This window comes from Pseudophryne corroboree, chromosome 4, assembly GCF_028390025.1.
Source record: "Pseudophryne corroboree isolate aPseCor3 chromosome 4, aPseCor3.hap2, whole genome shotgun sequence".
NCBI classification, from domain to species: Eukaryota; Metazoa; Chordata; class Amphibia; order Anura; family Myobatrachidae; genus Pseudophryne; species Pseudophryne corroboree.
Genome location: NC_086447.1, coordinates 268,384,321 through 268,408,491, shown reverse-complemented (window position 1 = coordinate 268,408,491; position 24,171 = coordinate 268,384,321). Strand labels below are relative to the sequence as shown.

General features: G+C 47.1%; 1 protein-coding gene across 1 annotated transcript in view; it reads left to right on the top strand.

Annotated features, from left to right (window-relative positions):
* Positions 1 to 16,724: 16,724 nt before the first annotated feature.
* C4H3orf33 (chromosome 4 C3orf33 homolog) overlaps positions 16,725 to 24,171 on the top strand; it is a 151,478-nt gene continuing 144,031 nt past the window's right edge. Inside the window, exon 1 of the mRNA XM_063916112.1 lies at positions 16,725 to 16,912. Coding sequence (XP_063772182.1) covers positions 16,832 to 16,912 — 81 coding nt within the window. The 5' untranslated portion in view covers positions 16,725 to 16,831. The remainder of the gene's footprint in view (positions 16,913 to 24,171) is intronic.

Sequence of the window (24,171 nt, the reverse complement as noted above, 5' to 3'; positions counted from 1 at the left end):
ATAGATAGATAGTGGGGCAAAAAAGTATTTGGAAAGCCACCTATTGTGCAAGTTGACCCACTTAATAAGATGACAGAGGTCTGTAATTTCCATCATAGGTACACTTCAACTGTGAGAGACAGAATCTGAAAAAAAAACCTAGGAAATCACATTGTATGATTTTTAAACAATTTATTTGTATATTCTTGCAGAAAATAAATATTTGGACAATCAAAAAGTTTAACTCAAACGTTTCCTGTAGTTCTTGACCAGGTTTGCACACACTGTAGCAGGTATTTTGGCCCACTCTTCTCTAGATCTGTCATGTTTTGGGGCTGTCGCCGGGCAACACGAACTTTCAACTCCCTCCACAGATTTTCTATTGGGTTGAGGTCTGGAGACTGGATAGGCCACTCCAAGACCTTGAAATGCTTCTTATGGAGCCACTCCTTAGTTGCCCGGGCAGTGTTTTGGGGGACATTGTCATGCTGGAAGACCCAGCCACGTTCCATATTTAATGCTCTTACTGAGGGAAGGAGGTTTTTTCCCAAAATCTCACGATGCATGGCCCCATTCATCCTCTCCTTAATACGGATCAGTCGTCCTGTCCCCTTTGCAGAAAAGCAGCCCCAAAGCATGATGTTTCCACCCCCATGCTTCACAGTGGGTATGGGGGGTAATTCCAAGTTGATCGCAGCAGGAAATTTTTTAGCACTTGGGCAAAACCATGTGCACTGCAGGGGGGGGGCAGATATAACATTTGCAGAGAGAGTTAGATTTGGGTGGGTTATTTTGTTTCTGTGCAGGGTAAATACTGGCTGCTTTATTTTTACACTGCAATTTAGATTGCAGATTGAACTCACCACACCCAAATCTATCTTTCTCTGCACATGTTATATCTGCCTCCCCTGCAGTGCACGTGGTTTTGCCCAACTGCTAACAAAATTCCTGCTGCGATCAACTCAGAATTACCCCCATTGTGTTCTTAGGATGCCATTCATCATTATTCTCCCTCCAAACACGGCGAGTGGAGTTTATATCAAAAAGTTCGATTTTGCTCTCATCTGACCACATTACATTCTCCCAATCCTCCTCTGGATCATCCAGATGATCACTGGCAAACTTTAGATGGACCTGGACATGTGCTGGCTTAAGCAGGGGGACCTTTCGGGCGCTGCAGGATTTCAATCCATGATGACGTAGTGTGTTACTTATGGTAACCTTTGTGACTGTGGTCCCAGCTCTCTTGAGGTCATTGACCAGGTCCTCCCGTGTAGTTCTGGGCTGATTCCTCACCATTCTCAAGATCATTGATACCCCATGAGGTGAGATCTTGCATGGAGCCCCAGGTGGAGGGAGATTGTCAGCGATCTTGTATTTATTTCATTTTTTTTATAATTGCACCAACAGTTGATCTCTTCTCACCAAGCTGCTTGCCTATTGTCGAGTAGCTCATCCCAGCCTTGTGCAGCTCTACAATTTTGTCTCTGGTGTCCTTAGACAGCTCTCTGGTCTTCGCCATTGTGGAGAGGTAGCAGTCTGACTGTTTGAGGGTGTGGACAGGTGTCTTTTATACAGATAACCAGTTCAAACAGGTGCCATTAATACAGGTAACGAGTGGAGGATAGAAGAGCTTCTTAAAGAACGAGTAACAGGTCTGTGAGAGCCAGAAATCTTGCTGCTTGGTAGGTGTCCAAATATTTATTTTCCACAAGAATATACAAGTAAATTGTTTAAAAATCATACAATGTGATTTCTTGGGTTTTTTTTTTGGGGGGGGGTTTTTTTAGAGTCTGTCTCTCACAGTTGAAGGGTACATATGATGGAAATTACAGACCTCTCTCATCTTTTTAAGTGGGTTAACTTGCACAATCGGTGGCTGTTACTTTTTTGCCCCACTGTGTGTGTATATACATATTTTTATATATATATATATATATATATATATATACAAAACTGGTGAGGTCGGCACTCACTTAAATTAACAGCTGCCTTGGTGCCATCCTAAAGTCCAATAGAAATTGATGCCGTTCTTATAGCGAGGGGTATGCGTCCATCCACTCCTACTATAAAAAAGAACAGGCGGCACTCCAAGGTCTTGGTGAAAGAAAATGGTTTATTGAAAAATCAATAATATAAGTGGCACATGACGCCAACGTTTCAGCGCCGCGCAGGGCGCTTTTGTCAAGGCTGTGTGCAAAGACTGCAAACAAAACAAACCAAAACAGTGTGAGTTCTTACCTTATATGTGGACAAGACCGTGCCACGGAGCTGCGGGGACTGGCGTTCAGCAGGGCTTCCGGTGTGTGTTCACCTCGCGTTACCAGGAAATGACGTCACTGGTTGCTGGGCGACCGCGGGCGTCCCTGCCGCCGCTGTTAACCCGCTCCTCCTGACGGAAAAGGAGACATAGTAACAATGAGTCGTGTTTACATAGTGCACGTGTGTCTGTACACGACCAAGTGTGTGATGTTAAAAAGGTGATCACGATGGAGATCTGTAATTCCCCTATGGAAAACGAAACCTCAGTGATGATTGTGCACATTGTGTAAAAGAAAAGTGCAGATTAAAAAAATTTAAAAAAAAATTCAGCAATTTGATGCCTAGCGCTGCACCTATATGCATGATTGCATGTAAGCAATAGCAACCACAATCGTGTTATAAAGAATGTATATGGCTACATAACATGTTAGAAGATGTGCAAAGGGTTGCACAGATATAGCAGGTGCACCTATTTTGTATGTGTAGAGGCAGGCACTCGATGTGGGTGTGATTACATATTATGCCATAATTCTATTTGCTGACATGCCTCCAGAGTGCTACCGTGCTATTTACATATATATCATGCAAAGAACCAACCCGAAGCATCGTGCAGTATACCAGTGGGGCTGAGTTAGGGGATAGAAAGTTAACAACTCATGCATAATATGTGACTGTTATGCTATTGTTCACTGTATATACAGTAGAATTGATATTCATTGCCAGAATACACTCCAAGCTATATGTTCATTGAGTCCATGTGGTGTCAATGTGGACAGGCGATGTATCCATTCAATCTCCCGTTGGGCCAAGGCTTTTGCTCGGTCTCCTCCTCTTGCGTTTGCTGGTATGTGGTCTACTATCATATGTCTGAGATGGTGTAGTTGATGCTGAGCTTGTTTGAAATGACGAGCCACCGGTTGGTCGTTAGATTTTCCCTCCAGGGCTGCCTTAATGGCAGATCTATGTAAGGCCATTCTCTCCCTAAAGGTGCGGACAGTTTGGCCCACATAGAGTAAGCCACATGGACATGAGATGACATAAATTACAAATTGTGACATGCAGGTGACATGATGTCGAATTTTAAACGACTTGTTGTTTTTCGGATGGATAAACATCGGGCCTGTGTCCATGTGCTTACATGTGGTACAAGTCAAGCATCTTTGACATCTACTTTTGAACGCTATCTGTTTCCTTTGTGTGACGTCGGTTTTCACCAATATGTCCTTAAGGTTGCGTCCTCTTTTGAAACATGGCATGATAGTGGTATTTTTGAAGATAGGTAATGACGAATCTGTACTAACTATGGGCCACAGTGCCCGCGTGGCTCTCGTGGTAATAGAGCTGGCCGTGGTATACTCAGTAATGAACGGTACTTTCTTGGTGGATTGTTGCCTCATGGAACCAAATAACTGGTTTCTCGGGATGAGTAAGACCTCTTGTTTGATGCGTGTCAACTGACATCTGTCATACCCCCTTTGTATAAACTTTGAAACTATTTGATCAAGGGCACTGTCTAGTAGTTCTTTGTTGCTCGTAATGCGAGCTACCCGTAGCATCTGAGATCTTGGTAGGCCCTTTTTCAACGCTGGTGGATGAAAACTATTGTTTCTCAATAGTGTGTTCCGGTCTGTTAGTTTATGGTATACGGAGGTTGAAATGATGTCTTCACGTATATCAATTTGAACATCCAAAAAATGTATGGACTCAGTGCTGCTTTCGATGGTTAATTTGATTGGAGAGTCACTCGTGTTGATATTATTGAAAAGGTCTTCCAATTCTCCGGCACTACCCATCCAAAAAAGTAGGAGATCATCTATGTAACGTTTGTACAATAGGGTCTTAGATTGTATGTTCTCTGAGCTGAGATGTTTCCGTTCAAATGCGTACATGTATACGTTAGCGTAGCTAGGGGATACGTTTGATCCCATTGAGCATCCTGTGAGTTGCAAAAAATATTTGCCATTAGTAAAAAATAATTGTGTGTCAAAATATATTCCAGGAGTTTCATGAACAAGGGTATATGTAAGGCCTTTAATTCCTCAGTTTCCAGGAATTGTCGCATGGCAGCAAGTCCCTGTGTGTGCGGAATAACAGTGTACAAACTTTGTACATCCATTGTGCACATGATGGTATTTTTGGGTACCTTAGACATCTCCTGTAGTGTAAGTAATAAGTGAGTGGTGTCCTTCAAGTACGTAACTTGCTTGGTAACCAACGGTTGAATTAATGTGTCCAAAAAGATGGAGATTGGCTGGATCAACGATCCTCTGGCTGAAGTAATTGGGCGCCCGGGTGGATGCGTCGGGTTCTTGTGTATTTTAGGGACCGTGTACAATACTGGAACTATGGGGTGGGGTTGCATTAGAGATGTTGCAGTTTTTGAATCCAGATGGCCATCTACTACTGCCTGTTTTAGGATATTGTCAATTTCCAATTTGAATTGAACAGTGGGATTATTTCGTAATTTTTTATACGTAACTGGATCTGTTAATTGTCGGTCTATCTCCGCGATATAACTGTTTCTGTCTTGTATGACAATTGCTCCCCCTTTGTCCGCCGGCCGTATAATGATGTCCTTGTATGAACTTAGATCTTTAATGGCTTGTTGTACTTGCATGGTGATATTCTTATACAAGGTCGGTGCTGCTTGGACGTATTTTTTAATTGAAGTGTCCAGCAATCTGGAGAAAGTTTTTATGGCTGCATTGTTGGATTGGGGGTCAAAAGTCGATCTAGACGGAAGCCTGACACGTTGTTCAGTGTCATTAGCTGTGGTTTGGTATTGAAAGAATTCTTTAAGTCGCAATGTCCTGCTAAATCGATGCTGTTCAACTGTCCATTGGAAATCATCATGTGGATTTGTAGGTATAAATGAGAGTCCCTTTTTAAGGACTTGGTTTTCTATGTCTGTTAATGCCCTGGATGATAAGTTGAACACTAGATCTTCTTCCTGTTCCTTACTCCGCGAGGAGGTTTTCCAGATTCTGTGATTTTGTCCCCCCCGTCTAGTTGGCCTTGGCCTCCTGGTTCGTGTCGCGTCTTGGAAGCCACCCCTAAAGGGGCCTGTTTGGGAGATTTGGATCCATCCGAATCCTGGCAGCGAAAGTCACTGTCAGAGTTGGATGAATATGTACGTCTCGTTGACCTGGCTCTTCTGTCCCTCCAAGTTTGTCGTTGTTTTCTACCACCTCCTAAAGACGCGTCGGAAATGCCATATAACCATCGATAAACTCGGTTATCTTCATAATCCATGTTGACCGTCTGGAGTTTAGATCTCTTAAATGTTATGAGATCACGTTTGTACTTGTCTACTTGGGTTTTTAGCTTTTCCCAAGTGCTGGCATACTGGGCGTCATCTAACACTGTTTGGTGGTCCGCTGTGTATTGGGCAATGTTGTTTCTGTATTTCTTTAATTCCTTCCCAGCTTCCTCAATTACAAGCAGCATGAGATCCATGCTGCATTTATTGAGTACTGATATCCATCGATGACAAAATTCAGGGCTGTTCCTTCCAATGGTTGGAACGTTCTTCACTCTAAACCCCCTGGGAATGCATTTAGGCCGAAAATAATCAGATAATGAAGTTCCATGTAGTAGAAAATCAACTTCTTTTTTCTTAAGCCGTAGTAATGTATGATATATTTCATCCGTGGTGGTGTTTTCTGCGTTGATACCGGTGTCCTCTGTAAAAAGAATGGCTGCTGCCTCTGAGTCTGTAAAAACTAACATGTCGTCTATAGCCATAGACATATTGTGTGTAGACATGTTTTTAGAAGTGCTGGCAGTATTCATGCTGGAGTGTTCAAGATGTAACTGAACACACTGCGGTATTTTGTATTGCTGAAAAACGTCTCCAATAAATAATCACTTAGACCAAACGAATGAGTGTTTGAGATATTATCTGATAATAGTCAATATAGATAGTCTGTATTAGGTGCCGTACCGCTAGGGACTGTAGGCACAGCCCAAGTAATACAAAACTGGTGAGGTCGGCACTCACTTAAATTAACAGCTGCCTTGGTGCCATCCTAAAGTCCAATAGAAATTGATGCCTCCGTGGCACGGTCTTGTCCACATATAAGTTAAGAACTCACACTGTTTTGGTTTGTTTTGTTTGCAGTCTTTGCACACAGCCTTGACAAAAGCGCCCTGCGCGGCGCTGAAACGTTGGCGTCATGTGCCACTTATATTATTGATTTTTCAATACACCATTTTCTTTCACCAAGACCTTGGAGTGCCGCCTGTTCTTTTTTATAGTAGGAGTGGATGGACGCATACCCCTCGCTATAAGAACGGCATCAATTTATATATATATATATATATAAAGACCACCAATGTTCGGCACTCCACTTAACTGTACATGCACAGCATGCTCCGGTGCCCGACCAATACACTGTATATATATATATATACTGCTCAGAAAAATAGGGAACACTAAATAACACATCCTAGATCTGAATGAATGAAATATTCTTATTAAATACTTTGTTCTTTACATAGTTGAATGTGCTTACAACAAAATCACACAAAAATTATCAATGGAAATCAAATTTATTAACTGATGGAGGTCTGGATTTGGAGTCACATTCAAAATTAAAGTGGAAAAACACACTATAGGCTGATCCAACTTTGATGTAATGTCCTTAAAACAAGTCAAAATGAGGCTCAGTAGTGTGTGTGGCCTCCACGTGCCTGTATGACCTCCCTATGGCCTGGGCATGCTCCTGATGAGGTGGCGGATGGTCTCCTGAGGGATCTCCTCCCAGACCTGGACTAAAGCATCCGCCAACTCCTGGACAGTCTGTGGTGCAACGTGGCGTTGGTGGATGGAGCGAGACATGATGTCCCAGATGTGCTCAATTGGATTCAGGTCTGGGGAACGGGCGGGCCAGTCCATAGCATCAATGCCTTCGTCTTGCAGAAACTGCTGACACACTCCAGCCACATGAGGTCTAGCATTGTCTTGCATTAGGAAGAACCCAGGGCCAACCGCACCAGCATATGGTCTCACAAGGGGTCTGAGGATCTCATCTCGGTACCTAATGGCAGTCAGGCTACCTCTGGCGAGCACATGGAGGGCTGTGTGGCCCCCCAAATAAATGCCACTCCACACCATTACTGACCCACTGCCAAACCGGTCATGTTGGAGGATGTTGCAGGCAGCAGAACGTTCTCCTTGGCGTCTCCAGACTCTGTCACGTCGGTAACATGTGCTCAGTGAGAACCTGCTTTCATCTGTGAAGAGCACAGGGCGCCAGTGGCGAATTTGCCAATCTTGGTGTTCTCTGGCAAATGCCAAACATCCTGCACGGTGTTGGGTTGTAAGCACAACCCCCACCTGTGGACGTCGGGCCCTCATACCACCCTCATGGAGTCTGTTTCTGATTGTTTGAGTAGACACATGCACATTTGTGGCTTGCTGGAGGTCATTTTGCAGGGCTCTGGCAGTGCTCCTCCTGTTCCTCCTTGCACAAAGGCGGAGGTAGCGGTCCTGCTGCTGGGTTGTTGCCCTCCTACGGCCTCCTCCACGTCTCCTGATGTACTGACCTGTCTCCTGGTAGCGCCTCCATGCTCTGGACACTATGCTGACAGACACAGCAAACCTTCTTGCCACAGCTCGCATTGATGTGCAGAGGCGTATCTAGGGCAGGTCAAGAAGGGCATATGCCCTGGGCGCCGAAGCAAGCCTGCCAGAAGGGGGCGCCGCTGGCCAGGGCAGTTTAAATGGTGCAGTGTCGGCCGCTGATCATCCCGCCCCACCTCTCCTCCTTACCGTCCAGTGAGAGGTGGGGCCCGTAGGAGTGTTTAGACGCGACCGAGAAGGATAGGAGAGGGGAAGAGCAGCTATGGCAGAGCAGCATGGGGTGGGCGGGTTTGTCCGGAGGCATCCCAGTCTATGTATAAATGATAAGTAAAAGAGTCGGGCCGCCAGCACCTCCCCCCCCCCCCCTGTGTAGTGGATTGCGCTGGTGACAGATCAGGGCTGCTGGGCAGAGTGACAAGCGCTGCGGATCACAGTGAGGGGCAATCATACTGAAGATCGCAGTGCAGCAGCAGCCAGAGCGGGACACATATCATGTAGTGCATGGCCCTCTCTGTGGCTGTGCTGTTACTTCTGCTAGAGGCTCCTCCCCCCCAACCCCCTGGACACACATGGCAGGCGGAACCTGCTCCCTCTGCTCTGGAAAAGGAGCAGTGTGATGCACGGCACAGAGAACAGCATGCAGCCACAAAGCCCCCACATCCCTGTTCAGCAGCAGCATCCGGTGAGTTGATGTGATGAGGGTGGGATGTGTGATGTGATAGTGTATGAAGAGGGTCTGAGTGTTGTAGTGAACTATATGAGGAGTGGAGGGCTGTCTAGGTGTATGAGCAAGAGTGGTACTGGGTGCTGTAGTATATGGGGGGGGGGGCGGGATGGGACTGGGTGTTGGAGTGTATGAGGGGAGGGATGTAGTGCATAAGGGTGGTCTGTCTGGGTGTTGGGGTGTATGAGGAAGGGGGGGCTGGGTGCTATAGTGTAGGAGGGGGTGCTGTAATGTATGGGGGGGTACTGGGTGTTGGGTTATATGACGAAGGAGAACTGGGTACTATAATGTATAAATGGGGATCTGTGGGGTTGGAACGTATGAAGAAGGGGTGCTGGGTGTTGTAGTGTATGAGGGGGGCTGTTGGGGTCTATGAGGAAGGGGACTGGGTGCTGTAGTGCATGAGGGGGGATGTTGGGGTGTATGGGGAGCTAGGTGCTGTAGTATATGGGGGAGTGCTGGGGGTTGTAGTGTCTGAGGTGGGATGCTGGGGGTTGGGGTGTATGAGAGGGGGCTGTAGTGTATAAGATGGATCTGCCTGGGTGTTGGGTTATATAAGGAAGGTGGGGCTGGGTGTTGGCGTGTATGAGGAGGGCTATATGGATGTTGGTGTGTATGAGGATGGGGGGGCTGTAGTGTATGAGGAGGGCTATATGGATGTTGGTGTGTATGAGGATGGGGGGCTGGGGGCTGTAGTGTATGAGGAGGGCTATATGGATGTTGGTGTGTATGAGGATGGGGTGGCTGGGGGTTGTAGTGTATGAGGAGGGCTATATGGATGTTGAGGTGTATGAGGAAGGGGGGACTGTGTGCTGTAGCTAGGGAGGCCAATTCCGGGATCAGGATCGGCGGGATCCTGGGATTTTATGCCCAAAAACGTCCGAGATTCAATCCCGGGATTCGAAGCTCCAATCCTGGGGATTCAGGGATCAGCATTGAGCGTCCTCAGGACGCTCAGATGCTGCCCGTCTCCCCCGCGTAGCGTGACGTGCAGTCAGAGGTCGCACTGCGCTGTTACTCGCCGCCGGGAGCCGCAGAGAGAGGGGAGAAGAGGTTTCCCACCCGCCTGCTATGTATGGTGAGTTTTGTGTGCAGGGAGGGGGGGCGGCCACATAGGGAAAAGCCAATCCTGGGTATCCCGGGATTGAAAAAATGGCCCGGGATTGGCCTCCCTAGCTGTAGCACATGAGGAGGGCTGTCTGGGTGTTGGGGTGTATGAGAAAGGTAAGGCTGGGTGCTGTAGTGTATGAGAGGGTTGTTGGAGTGTATGGGGGGGGGGCTGGGAGCTGTAGTATATGGGGGATTGCTGGGGGCTGTAGTGTATGAGGAGGGACTGTTCGGGTGTTGCAGTTTCTGAGGGGGGCTGTCTGGGTGTATGAGGAGGGGGGGTTGGGTGCTGTAGTGGAGGTATACAGGGGGTTAGTGTGTAAGAGGAAGGGGGTGCCGGTTGCTGTAGTGTATGGGGGGTACTGGGTGTTGGGGTGTATGAGGAAGGGGAACTGGGTGCTATAATGCATAAGTGGAGGTTTGACTGTCCCTATCTGTCTGTCTCTAGTCTCTGACTCAGCCATTTTAAGGACCTTAAGGTGGATGATGGGCCTGCACTTATGCAGTGTATAATGGGCACACTATCTTGCATTATGGGCACAATGTGCGGCGTAATGGGTATAATGAGCACACTGTGCCACGTAATGTGTATAATGGGTTCACTGTGGCATAAGTAGTATATGGAGTATACTGCTGTGCGGTGTAAGGTATATACTGTATGGAGTACTACTACTGTGTGGCGTAATATGAATAAAGACCACGATTGTCTGCCATGTGAGTTTTGGGCATTTTACTACAGTACATATAATGTACCATGGAACACATTAATTTGTAAAAAGCCACAATGGGCCACCCCTGGTTTAAATAGTTTTTTTTTTTTTACAAAAATAAAAATAATTAAAAAGTCCCAGGCCTTGCTTAAGAATTAAGAAAAAAATGAGTCCCTAAGCCTTTTTTATATGTTAAAAAAGACCCTTATTAAAAGAAAAGCCCTAGGCCAGCGGTGGCTAACTTGCAGCTCTTGAGCCGCATGCAGCTTTCTTCTGTGTGATGCAGCTCCCGCTTCTGGCACTGCTCCTACTGTCAGCCTGCCTCCTCTGACTCGTGCGCAACTGTTCAGATGAGGCTTCACTTGTAGCTGGGATGAGCCCGCACTGCTCCGCTCCATCCGTGATGTGACGTCATGATAACACATTGCATAACAAGAGCTCAAGGCAGCCACAAGGAGATGTTGGAACGTTGACGCAGAGGTAAGTGCTGTGTAGCTGCGGGTGGGCTGTCTGAGTGCCAGTTGGGGGGAGCCTGAGATACGGTGGGGAAGGACTGCCTGGGAGTCTCCTCTGCAACGACGAGGACCACCGGCATAGTGAGCTGGGCGACCCCGTTGACAACCACTGAGTCAAAGGAGGATGTGAAGTGGCCACCACCGTGAATCCTCTATTATTGATTTTAATAAAAGGTTAAATATACATGTTTATGATTTGTGCACCTTAGGTATCATTTAAACCCGACCCACGCATTTATCTGCTCTATTCCTTCATCCTTCCTCATCTTACTTTCCAACATTCCTCCTTTCCTCCCTTCTTCCTATTCCTTTATCCTCATTTCTTTCTTTCTTTTTCAAGCTTTTCTGTCTTCTGTTTCCTGAGGGATTACCCTCCTGATATCCTTCTTCCCACCACATAACACATTATTGCTTCACTCTCTACCTTAGTGCTGTGCTGCATCAGTATCCGGTCTCTAGGTCGACAATGTCTAGGTCGACCATTATTGGTCGACAGTAAGTAGGTCGACAGGGTTTCTAGGTCAACATGGTCTCGAGGTTGACATGACAGAAGGTCGACATGAGTTTTTCAGGATTTTTTTTTCATTTTAAAAACTTTTTCATACTTTACAATCCACGTTGGACTACGTTTGTGACTAGTAACCTGTGCAGAGCGCAGGGGTAGTGGAGCGAGGCACCTTGCCCGAAACATGGCGAATGAAGCAAGCCATGCGAGGGCACAAGGTGCACTAATTGGGGTTCCCCGTCACTGTACAGAGAAAACGACACAATTGTAAAAAAAAACTCACGTCGACCTTTTGTCATATTGACCTTGTTCATGTCGACTTACTTACTGTTGATCAAAAGTGGTTGACTTACACACTGTCACCCTAAGTGTGGTCGGCCCTATGATCCACACCCTGCTTCATCTTACCTTACCTGGATTTACACATTAATGTTGGTTGGAATGATGTGGGAGGGGGCTGGAGTGACACATGGAGGAGCTGATATATCCTATGTGGATATGGCTTTTAAAAATGTATTTTATGTGGATGTGGCTTTTTCAATATATTTTATGTGGATGTGGTTTTTAAAATGTATTTTATGTGGATCTGGGCTTTTTAATGTGTTTTATACACGGGTGTGGCCTAGCGGACACAAAGCCATGCCCCATTTTGCGTGTGCGCTTTCGGTGGGCACATGGTGTCACCTCTTTGACATATCCAAAGATTTTTCTTGGCTCTTTGTCACTGACTGGCTGGCCATCTCTGCCCTAGGAATTGTTTAATTATTTAAAAAAGCTCCAGACTTTGCTTAATTAATGAAAGACCCAGACCTTGCTTATTTATTTAAAAAAAAAAAAAGAAGCACCAGGCAGCAATACAAGTTTCATATTTGTAAATGGAATCTTCATACTTAATTATGGAAGCCGTTTTATAGCATTTAACCGGTTTATGTATCTATATAAGATTTCTATCATGCTTTTATAGTTTTTTGTTGTTGTGTTTTTTTTGGGGGGGCGCCATTTTTCATTTTGCCCTGGGCTCCAAAAGCCCTAGTTACGCCACTGTTGATGTGCCATCCTGGATGAGCTGCACTACCTGAGCCACTTGTGTGGGTTGTAGACTCCGTCTCATGCTACCTGTAGAGTGAAAGCACCGCCAGCTTTCAAAAGTGTCCAAAACATCAGCCAGAAAGAATAGGAGCTGAGAAGTGGTCTGTGGTCACCACCTGCAGAACAACTCCTTTATTGGGGGTGTCTTGCTAATTGCCTATAATTCCCACCTGTTGTCTATTACATTTGCACAACCAGGCACGGATACAGAGGGGGGCGGTGGGGGCGATCGCCCCCCCTAGCACACTTCTGCCTACAGACAATCTGTCTGTGAAGTCCTGCTCCTTAACCCCTTCCTATCTCAGCTGGCCGTCAGCTATAGTCAGTCAGCTATAGTCAGTGGTGTGAGTCGCAGCAGCTCACAGCGGGTGCCCCTTCCTCCTCACTCACCCTTTTGGCCTGCACGGCAGTTAATCAATCAACATAGTTTGTTGATTGAGACTGCTTTCATCTCCCCAGCGTCTCCTTGCTGATAACAGATCCAGGAAGTGTGGCTGTGTGTTGGGGGCGTGGCTTCACTTATAAGACAGGCTAGTGGGCTAATACAAACAGTATACTATAGTGTGTTTACTTTTTTCCACGCTGAGAGCATGCTGCATTCCTGCACCCAGAGACCAGCCAGAGGGACTTTCCTGCCAATCTGTGCCATTGACCAGCCTGTGGAAAAGGGACCATCTTACCAGCCTGTTGCAGAGGAACCAGCCAGTAAGAGATCTTCTTGCCATATTCCCTAGGCAGGGTATTACAGGTTGAGTCTCACATATGTGCGATACAGTAGAACAGAGGATGTCTGTAGTAGATGCACTTATAGGTTTTAAAATATTCCTTGTATTTCATAATATTAAACATTACATATCATGTCCTGTCAGTGAAATACTAAAATAATAGAGAGATGCGTGTAAAAGTACAGAAAATGTGTATAAAAATGCTATACAAGAAATATGGTGTATGCTAATCTGTCCTCTATTTGGTTACTTTCTCATAACACCATACTCCTTCTACAAGGTATCAACTCGGAATTGTCCTCACCGTGTAATTCCCCTACAAGGTGCCCTCACTATAGCCTCACAAATGAGTATTAACGTCTTCAAGTTCCTGTATAGCATTGGTCCTATAATGTGCATCAGTTTATATATCAGTGGGAGAGATCCCTTGATTATAAATGGCACCCTAATAGCTGGTAGGGATATATTGCAAGATAAGCAGGTAAAGGATTTGTTAGTGGGTGTTTGGTATAATAATCACTTCTACAACACATCAAATCAAAGTCCCCCAATATAACATCTATCCAAATCCCTAGAAATATTTCAATTGCTTGATATGGTGCGTCCTCGGGAGCCTCACTCTCTTATAACTGATGTCATTACAGACAAGGGGCCTAATTCACACCTGATCACTGCTGTGCATTTTCTCACAGCAGCCGTTCAGGTTTGAACTGCACATATACGCTGGTGCATGCCAGACAGCCGACGGCCATCTCAGCCCTGCCAGGCAGAGGCGGACGCTGGGCAGGAGGGTGCGGGCCGGTGGCGTTTTGCTGCCTTTTTAGGGGTGCGGTCCAGGCAACGCAGGTGTGCCCGGACCGTGCGGGGGGCAGGCTGCTGCGTGACGTCACACGCAGCCGCTGTGACCCGGTCAGTGACTAGTAGCTCCCTGCCTGTGCGCAGGAGCTGCGCTGGTAGGGAGCTACTCATCAAGTACAAAAGCATTGCCGCTGTGCGATGGTTTTGAACTTGTACGGTGGGGAGTCAGACATGCGGGGCGGACTAGCCTTGTGCTGGGTCCCCCCCCCCCCCCCGCATGTCTGAGTAACTGATCGTAGCTGCACGGCTACGATCAAGTTTGAATTATGCCAAATGTCTTGTCACTACTGTTGCCACAAATGCCGTATTTTGATGGCCCTCTATTATACCATCTATATGTTCATCATAATTTATGACACGTCATGTACAGTTGTGATACCTACAGTATACAAAGTTGTAATTCCCTAATATTGGGGTATAACAAAAAAATATTAAATTAAAGCAGAATGTCTGGATTAATTATGATTGACTTATTCTATATCAGCACCTCATATTAACATGAGAAACATTAACAATCTGATAATAGATTTATAAAATAGACAATCCTAGCAGTGCGCACAAGCAGAAAAAAAGCAGCTCGGTGAGCTCAATATTTTACTTAAAGGTATCCTCACATCTTCACCAAATATGTGCCAAAAAAGGTTGAATAGAAGTTATCCAGCGCTACTGCATACAGTATGTAGGTCATTCATAAATATACCACTTCAGATACAGCAGATGTCATATCTCACAGTATACTTCTTATTAGGCTCATTCAGATATACCCAAAATGTAAGAGATAAGCAATTATAGTGAAACACTGTTTAATAATTGTAAGATTTAATATGAGAAAAACGAAAACATATAAACTCCACACAGATCACATGTATTTCCAAGTGGCCAAATTTTGACAATTCCAGCTAGACATGAACTGTTATTTAAGCAGTTCAGAATGCACTTGAAACAGTGCAAGTCCTGGGTTCTCCCACTGGTGCAGGCTCAGGTTTGGCTGAAATTTACAATTATTAAACAGTACTTCACTATATTTGCTTATCCCTTTCATTGGAGATAGCTGAATGAGCCTAATAAGAAGTATGACATCTGCTGTATCTGAAGTGGTATATTTATGAACAACCTACATATGCAGTAGCACTGGCTAAATTCTATACAACAATGTGATAATACCTATAATTCCTTAAATTAATTGTATCAATCAGATAACTATGGTATACTTGCAACATTTTTCTGGAAAAAAAAGGGTGGTGGGGGGATTTCCCAAACCTATGTGGCACATAGATGCAAAAGGGATTTTAATCTACAGGTGAACTCCTGCGAGTATTACGTACTCTCACTTAATCCTGGTTAGTCTCAAACTCCATTATTGGACAATTACAAATGTGGAATTCATCTATTAGGGTTGGCAAGTGTTGAGTACTGTGTGGGATTATCAAATAATTGGTCTAACCCCCCCAAGACTCTGTGCCTAAAATCCCCTTGGTACTATTCAGCAGTTCCCCTTATTATAATAATATAACAGGGTATTATAATGTGTCTTCCCTTCCTGGTTCAGTAACACATAAAATGCCAGTTGTTACCATTTGTATCCATAAAAGTTGCTAGTATCCCAAAGAAAGGAATTATAGGTATTATCACATTGTTACTGTTTCTCATTTTAATATAATGCGCTTATATAGATTCAGTCAATCATCAAGGTTTATGATAATACTGTATTTCATAACGACGTTGACATATAAACCTTGATGATTGACTGTCTCTATATCAGTACCTCATATTAAGATGAGAAATAGCTGCAAATAATTACTCCAGACATTTTGTTTATATTTAATTTTCTTTTGCTATACCCCAATATTAGGGGATTATAACTTTTTATACTGTAGGTATCACAATTGTACATGACGTGTCATACATTATGATGAACATAAGGAGGGATTTGGATAGATGTCATATTGGGCAACTTTGCTTTGATGTGTTGTAGAAGTGATTATTATACCTAACATCCACTAACAAATCCTTTACCTGCAATTATACCTATTTGTGTGATGGATGAATTTGGACGGGAGAGGGGAGGAGTCAAGATGGGAGGGGTCAAGATGAGAGGGGTGGAGTCAAGACGAGAGAGGGGAGGAGTCGGGACTGGAGAGGGGAGGGGTCAAGATTAAACCGTAAACCGCCCCCCCTAAAAGAAAAGTCTAGATCCGACCCTGTGCACAACAGCATGTGAAATTGATTGTCAATCAGTGTTGCTTCCTAAGTGGACAGTTTGATTTCACAGAAGTGTGATTGACTTGGAGTTACATTGTGTTAAGTGTTCCCTTTATTTTTTTGAGCAGTGTATATAGTACGTTGACTTCAGACTATATATTATAGCATTATATATATTCTTATTAGTAAGATAAATACATGTAATCTCTCAACCCGTCTATAATAAGTCTTTCAAAATGCTGCTTTGTTTTTTTTTCGTTTTTTTCCCTTTTCCCTTATAGGACATAGTAATTACGGTACATTGCGCATATACACACGTGTGTAACCTCAGTGTAACAAACCGCCGCAGTGCACATGCGCAGTGAGGCTCCGGCCGGCTCCGTTCTTCATCACGTGCTCACGAGCTGTCAAATCCCGATTGGTCACGGTGTTGTACACTAGAGCTCCTGCAGTCTGAGGTGTGCATGTGAAGCTGTGAGCCTGTGTAAGGAAAGAGTGTAGTACAGCGGCCTGCGGTTGCCGGAGTTAGTGTGGCCATCCCCAGCCTCATCATTATCAAGATTCCGGCATCATGGCGCCTAGCAGTGACTCGGCCGATAACGTGATCTCCAGGGCTTCCCAGCTGGCTGATTCGCATTTATACGTAGTGCGGGTAGGCCATTTATCACCATGGTTACCTGTAGTGCTGGGAGCACATGGGGAGGGAGTGTTGGGAGGAGCAGATCATAACTGGTTACCTGTGCAGCCTCTATAGCGTTCTACTGATGTAACTTGATGTTGGGGAATGAGTATTACATACATGCAGCACTACCCACCAGGGGGTGCCTAGAGGAGATCCTGCCTGTTACTAAGATAATGCAGAAAGTTAAGGCCCGTACACACTGGTCGATATATCGGCCGTTCTCCTGAACGGCCGATATATCGCGGGACCGTCGGCCAGTGTGTACGGCCGATACGTCTGTAAACTCCGTCGTTCACAGACGTATCGCGTCGGCCCCGCAGCACAGCCGACGGCCAATATATCTACCGATATATTGGCGCGTCGCTGTGTGTGTACGGGGCGGTCGGCCGACCGACCGTACACATGCTGAGGCGGCCGGCGGTGATTGACAGCTGAACTGGGTGGGCGTGTGTACATGCCCGCCCAGTTCATGACGTCAGTCCCCGATGGATCGGGCAGTGTGTATGCTGAACACACTGCTCGATCCATCCATAGATATATCTGCCGATCAATTGATCTGCAGATATATCTATTAGTGTGTACCCATTACGCTTATGTCTAAAAACCAAGTTGGGGGAAAGGACCTCTGACGTCACCAGGGGGGAGGAGCAAGCAACGAACCGGGTACCCTACACGAAATCAAATGTACCCTCTCATGCCTGCTTCGCTCGCCACCAGGTCATACTTGCCTACTACCTGACCCTCTCCATGAGGGAGAAAATGCTCTGTTCCTGGACTTTCCTGGTAATGTAGGATTGCCATCACCTGTGGTGAGCTAGTTAATTGATAAGAAAGGTGTTTCACCACAGGTGATGGCAATCATACATTACCAGGAAAGTCCAGGAACAGAGCATTTTCTCCCTCATGGAGAGGGTCAGGTAGGCAAGTATGCACCAGGTTGATAAAGGTAGTGTAGTTGGTGGCGTGGATAGTGACAGTACTGTCGTATTCCATACACTGTCCAGTGTATTAAAAGACATGTTTATGTCCGGGGTCGTTACCATGTTCTGCTACCCCATCCCCAGACTCCCGAACTGCTGCACTGTCCCGCAGCGCAGGAGATTGTGGATGCATTCGGAAAGCCCCCTTTAGAATCCTGTGTTTGACCCTGATAACATATTTTCTCTTGCGTCCTAGAGGATGCTGGGGTCCACACTGGTACCATGGGGTATAGACGGGTCCACCAGGTGCCATTGGCACTTTAAGAGTTTGAGAGTGTGGGCTGGCTCCTCCCTCTATGCCCCTCCTACCAGACTCGGTTTAGAAAATGTGCCCGGAGGAGCTGGTTACAGCTAGGGGAGCTCTACAGATCTTCTCTGGTAAAAGTTTATTATTTTACAGGGAGGCTGCTGGCAACAGCCTCCCTGCAGCGTGGGACTAAGGGGGGAGTAGTGTCCACCCTGCGGGGTCTGAGCCACTTACTCCGCTGACAGGACACTGAGCTCCTGAGGGAATAGAACGTTCCCCGCCACAGGGGATCACTCACCCCAGCAGCATGCCGCCAACCCCTTACAGAGCTGAAGATTGTGGCGAGTAAGTCACGACCCCCCTAGCAAGCGGGGGGGGCGTTGTGAAGATGGCAGCAGCAGGGTACTGCGCTCCGGGATGGCTCAGCGGTACATAGTGCGGCACGCTGAGGGTCGCCCTGTGCCAGCGCTTACACCCTACACTGGTCACAAAGCCTGTCAGGGTTCCAGGATCTCAGCCAGCATCAATCCTCAGGCCAGTATAATCAGATGAAGAGTGAGAAGACAGCGCCATTTTGGGGGCGGAGCTTCTCAGAGTGGACCCAGCAGCGTGCAGCGCCATTTTCCTGCCTGCACAGGAGATCAGGAGAAAGAAGGTCCCTCCACAGCAACTCCAGCTATCTCTCACGGTACCAGGGGGTTGTAGAAGGGGGGGGTGGAAGGCTGCAATACGACTATGTATACATAGGCGTGCGCAGCATATTTTATTAGGGGGTGCACCGTCGGAGGGGTGTGTCTAGCACCGCCTTTTGGGCGTGTCTAGCACCATCTATTGATGCACTATAAAATATCCACCCTTGTACCAATCTTAATAAAGCAGATACATTGTCAGATGTTGTGGTGTGCACCAAACAAGCACCCCTGATGGCACTCACTGCAATTACACTGCTCCTCCTCAGCCTGGTCTGGCTCCCCCGCTCTTTCCCCTGCAAGCTGCAGCAGCTTACTTACAAGTCAGTCATTCACTGACACTGACAGTCGCAGACTAGTACTGCTGCTGCTGGAAAAACGAGTGACGTGTGTCAATGCTGCTGCCGGCTGCCTGCCAGTATTGAATTTGTCTTCCTAAGAGGAACGCTGGCTGCATGCTGCTCCTCATCAGTGGCTGGCGTTGGCATAGCATAGAAGGATAGAGGTGGGCGTGTGGCAGGTGTGACGGGTGGTCATGCGAGCAGCATGACGTAATCACATCACATTGTTTTTGTACATGGAGGTGAAGCCAGGAGTTTGAAACCCAGTGGCACCCTTGATTAACCCAGGCGTCCAGTCAGTCCTGACATGGTGCAGCGCATAGGGGACAGTGATCAGCAAGCTCAGTGATCTCTACATCAGGCATGTGAGATCAGGGTGCCGGACATTAGGGGGTGCCTGTGCGCACCAGGCACCCCCCCTGCGCACACCTATGTATGTATACTATTAAGGTGCACAGTCAGTGCTGACAAGGGGTCTCCCTTTGGTTAAAAGCGCTGTGTGTGAGTTGGCTCCAATCTGTGTCTCTCTTGCCATTCTTGGGGGGGAAACTCTGTCTGCCCTCCCCTGTGTGTGGAGCGTTTTGTGGTCTCCTTTAGGTATGTCCAGGAACACTGTCATATGCTGCGGAGGATATGTCCTCCCAGGATGATCCCATTCCATGTAATCAGGATAGCACTGGTTTAGCACAGATTCCAGCAAGGGAACCTGAGTGGCTTTCATCTATCAAATCTTGGATTTCTCTAACGTCCTAAGTGGATGCTGGGGACTCCGTAAGGACCATGGGGAATAGCGGCTCCGCAGGAGACTGGGCACATCTAAAGAAAGCTTTAGGACTATCTGGTGTGCACTGGCTCCTCCCCCTATGACCCTCCTCCAAGCCTCAGTTAGATCTCTGTGCCCGAACGAGAAGGGTGCACACTAGGGGCTCTCCTGAGCTGCTTAGTGAAAGTTTTAGTTTAGGTTTTTTATTTTCAGTGAGACCTGCTGGCAACAGGCTCACTGCATCGAGGGACTAAGGGGAGAAGAAGCGAACTCACCTGCGTGCAGAGTGGATTGGGCTTCTTAGGCTACTGGACATTAGCTCCAGAGGGACGATCACAGGCCCAGCCATGGATGGGTCCCAGAGCCGCGCCGCCGGCCCCCTTACAGAGCCAGAAGACAGAAGAGGTCCGTAAAATCGGCGGCAGAAGACATCCTGTCTTCACCAAGGTAGCGCACAGCACTGCAGCTGTGCGCCATTGCTCCTCAGCACACTTCACACTTCGGTCACTGAGGGTGCAGGGCGCTAGGGGGGGGCGCCCTGAGCAGCAATAAAAACACCTTGGCTGGCGAAAATACATTACATATAGCCCCCAGGGCTATATGGATGAATTTTAACCCCTGCCAGAATCCATAAAAAAGCAGGAGAAAAGTCCGCCGAAAAGGGGCGGAGCCTATCTCCTCAGCACACTGGCGCCATTTTCCCTCACAGCTCAGTTGGAGGGAAGCTCCCCTGGCTCTCCCCTGCAGTCACTACACTACAGAAAGGGTTAAAAAAGAGAGGGGGGCACTAATTAGCGCAGTATTAACAATACAGCAGCTATAAGGGGAAAAACACTTATATAAGGTTATCCCTGTATATATATAGCGCTTTGGTGTGTGCTGGCAAACTCTCCCTCTGTCTCCCCAAAGGGCTAGTGGGGTCCTGTCCTCTATCAGAGCATTCCCTGTGTGTGTGCTGTATGTCGGTACGTTTGTGTCGACATGTATGAGGAGAAAAATGATGTGGAGACGGAGCAGATTGCCTGTAATAGTGATGTCACCCCCACCCCCTAGGGGGTCGACACCTGAGTGGATGAACTGTTGGAAGGAATTACGTGACAGTGTCCGCTCTGTATAAAAGACAGTGGTTGACATGAGACAGCCGGCTACTCAGCTTGTGCCTGTCCAGACGTCTCATAGGCCGTCAGGGGCTCTAAAGCGCCTGTTACCTCAGATGGCAGATATAGACGCCGACACGGATACTGACTCCAGTGTCGAGGGTGAAGAGACAAATGTGACTTCCAGTAGGGCCACACGTTACATGATTGAGGCAATGAAAAATGTTTTACACATTTCTGATAATACGAGTACCACCAAAAAGGGGTATTATGTTCGGTGAGGAAAAACTACCTGTAGTTTTCCTGAATCTGAGAAATTAAATGAGGTGTGTGATGATGCGTGGTTTTCCCCCGATAACAACTGATTTCTAAAATGTTATTGGCATTATATCCTTTCCCGCCAGAGGTTAGGGTGCATTGGGAAACACCCCCTAGGGTGGATAAAGCGCTCACACGCTTGTAAGGGCTCTACCCTCTCCTGAGATGGCCGCCCTTAAGGATCCTGCTGATAGAAAGCAGGAGGGTATCCTAAAATGTATTTACACACATACTGGTGTTATACTGCGACCAGCAATCGCCTCAGCCTGGATGTGCAGTGCTCGGTTGGCGTGGTCGGATTCCCTGACTGACAATATTGATACCCTAGATAGGGACAGTATATTTTTGCCTATAGAGCATTTAAAAGATGCATTTCTATATATGCGTGATGCACAGCGGAATATTTGCCGACTGGCATCAAGTCTAAGTGCGTTGTCCATTTCTACCAGTAGAGGGTTATGGACACGTCAGTGGTCAGGTGATGCGTATTCCAAACGGCATTTGGAAGTATTGCCTTAATAAGGGGAGGAGTTATTTGGGGTCGGTCTTTCAGACCTGGTGGCCACGGCAACAGCTGGGAAATCCACGTTTGTACCCCAGGTCGCCTCTCAACATGAGAAGACGCCGTATTATCAGGCGCAGTCTTTTCGTGGACAAGCGGGCAAAATGTTCCTCATTTCTGCCCCGTGACAGAGGGAGAGGAAAAAGGCTGCAGAAATCAGCCAGTTCCCAGGAACAGAAACCCTCTCCCGCCTCTGCCAAGCCCTCAGTATGACGCTGGGGCTTTACAAGCAGAATCAGGCACGGTGGGGGGCCCGTCTCAATGAATTTCAGCGCGCAGTGGACTCACTCGCAAGTAGACCCCTGGATCCTTCAGGTGATATCTCAGGGGTACAAATTAGAATTCGAGACGTCTCCCCCTCGCCGTTTTCCTAAAGTCGGCTTTACCGATGTCTCCTTCTGACAGGGAGACAGTTTTGGAAGCCATTCACAAGCTGTATTCCCAGCAGGTGATAATCAAGGTACCCCTCCTGCAACAGGGAACGGGGTATTATTCCACACTGTTGTGGTACCGAAGGCGGACGGCTCGGTGAGACCGATTCTAAATCTAAAATCTTTGAACACTTACATACAGAGGTTCAAATTCAAGATTGAGTCACTCAGAGCAGTGATTGCGAACCTGGAAGAAGGGGACTACATGATGTCTCGGGACATCAAGGATGCTTACCTTCATGTCAAAATTTACCCTTCTCACCAAGGGTACCTCAGGTTTATGGTACAGAACTGTCACTATCAGTTCAGACGCTGCCGTATGGATGGTCCACGGCACCCCGGGTCTTTACCAAGGTAATGGCCGAAATGATGATATTCCTTCGAAGGAAGGGAATTTTAGTTATCCCTTACTTGGACGATTCCCTGATAAGGGTAAGATCCAGGGAACAGTTGGAGGTCGGTGTAGCACTATCTCAGGTAGTGTTGCGGCAGCACGATTGGATTCTCAATATTCCAAAATCGCAGCTGGTTCCGACGACTTGTCTTCGGTTCCTAGGGATGATCCTGGACACAGTCCAGAAAAAGGTGTTTCTCCCGGAGGGGAAAGACAGGGAGTTATCCGAGCTAGTCAGGAACCTCCTAAAACCGAGCCAAGTCTCAGTGCATCAATGCACTAGGGTTCTGGGTAAAATGGTGGCTTCCTACGAAGCAATCCCATTCGGCAGATTCCACGCAAGAACTTTCCAGTGGGACCTGCTGGACAAATGGTCCGGGTCGCATCTTCAGATGCATCAGCGGATAACCCTGTCACCAAGGACAAGGGTGTCCCTCCTGTGGTGGTTGCAGAGTGCTCATCTTCTAGAGGGCCGCAGATTCGGCATTCAGGACTGGGTCCTGGTGACCACGGATGCCAGCCTGCGAGGCTGGGGAGCAGTCACACAGGGAAGGAATATCCAGGGCTTATGGTCAAGCCTGGAGACATCACTTCACATAAATATCCTGAAGCTAAGGGCCATTTACAATGCTCTAAGCTTAGCAAGACCTCTGCTTCAAGGTCAGCCGGTGTTGATCCAGTCGGACAACATCACGGCAGTCACCCACGTAAACAGACAGGGTGGCACAAGAAGCAGGAGGGCAATGGCAGAAGCTGCAAGGATTCTTCGCTGGGCGGAAAATCATGTGATAGCACTGTCAGCAGTATTCATTCCGGGAGTGGACAACTGGGAAGCAGACTTCCTCAGCACGACCTCCACCCGGGAGAGTGGGGACTTCACCCAGAAGTCTTCCACATGATTATAAACCGTTGGGAAAAACTCGACAGGTATTGCGCCAGGTCAAGGGACCCTCAGGCAATAGCTGTAGACGCTCTGGTAACACCGTGGGTGTACCAGTCAGTGTATGTGTTCCCTCCTCTGCCTCTCATACCCAAGGTACTGAGATTGATAAGATGGAGAGGAGTAAGCACTATATTCGTGGCTCCGGATTGGCCAAGAAGGACTTGGTAACCGGAACTTCAAGAGATGCTCACGGAGGATCCGTGGCCTCTACCTCTAAGAAGGGACCTGCTCCAACAAGGATCCTGTCTGTTCCAAGACTTACCGCGGCTGCGTTTGACGGCATGGCGGTTGAACGCCGGATCCTGAAGGAAAAAAAGGCATTCCGGATGAAGTCATCCCTATCCTGATCAAAGCCAGGAAGGATGTAACCGCAAAACATTATCACTGCATTTGGCGAAAATATGTTGCGTGGTGCGAGGCCAGTAAGGCCCGACGGAGGAAATTCAACTGGGTCGATTCCTACA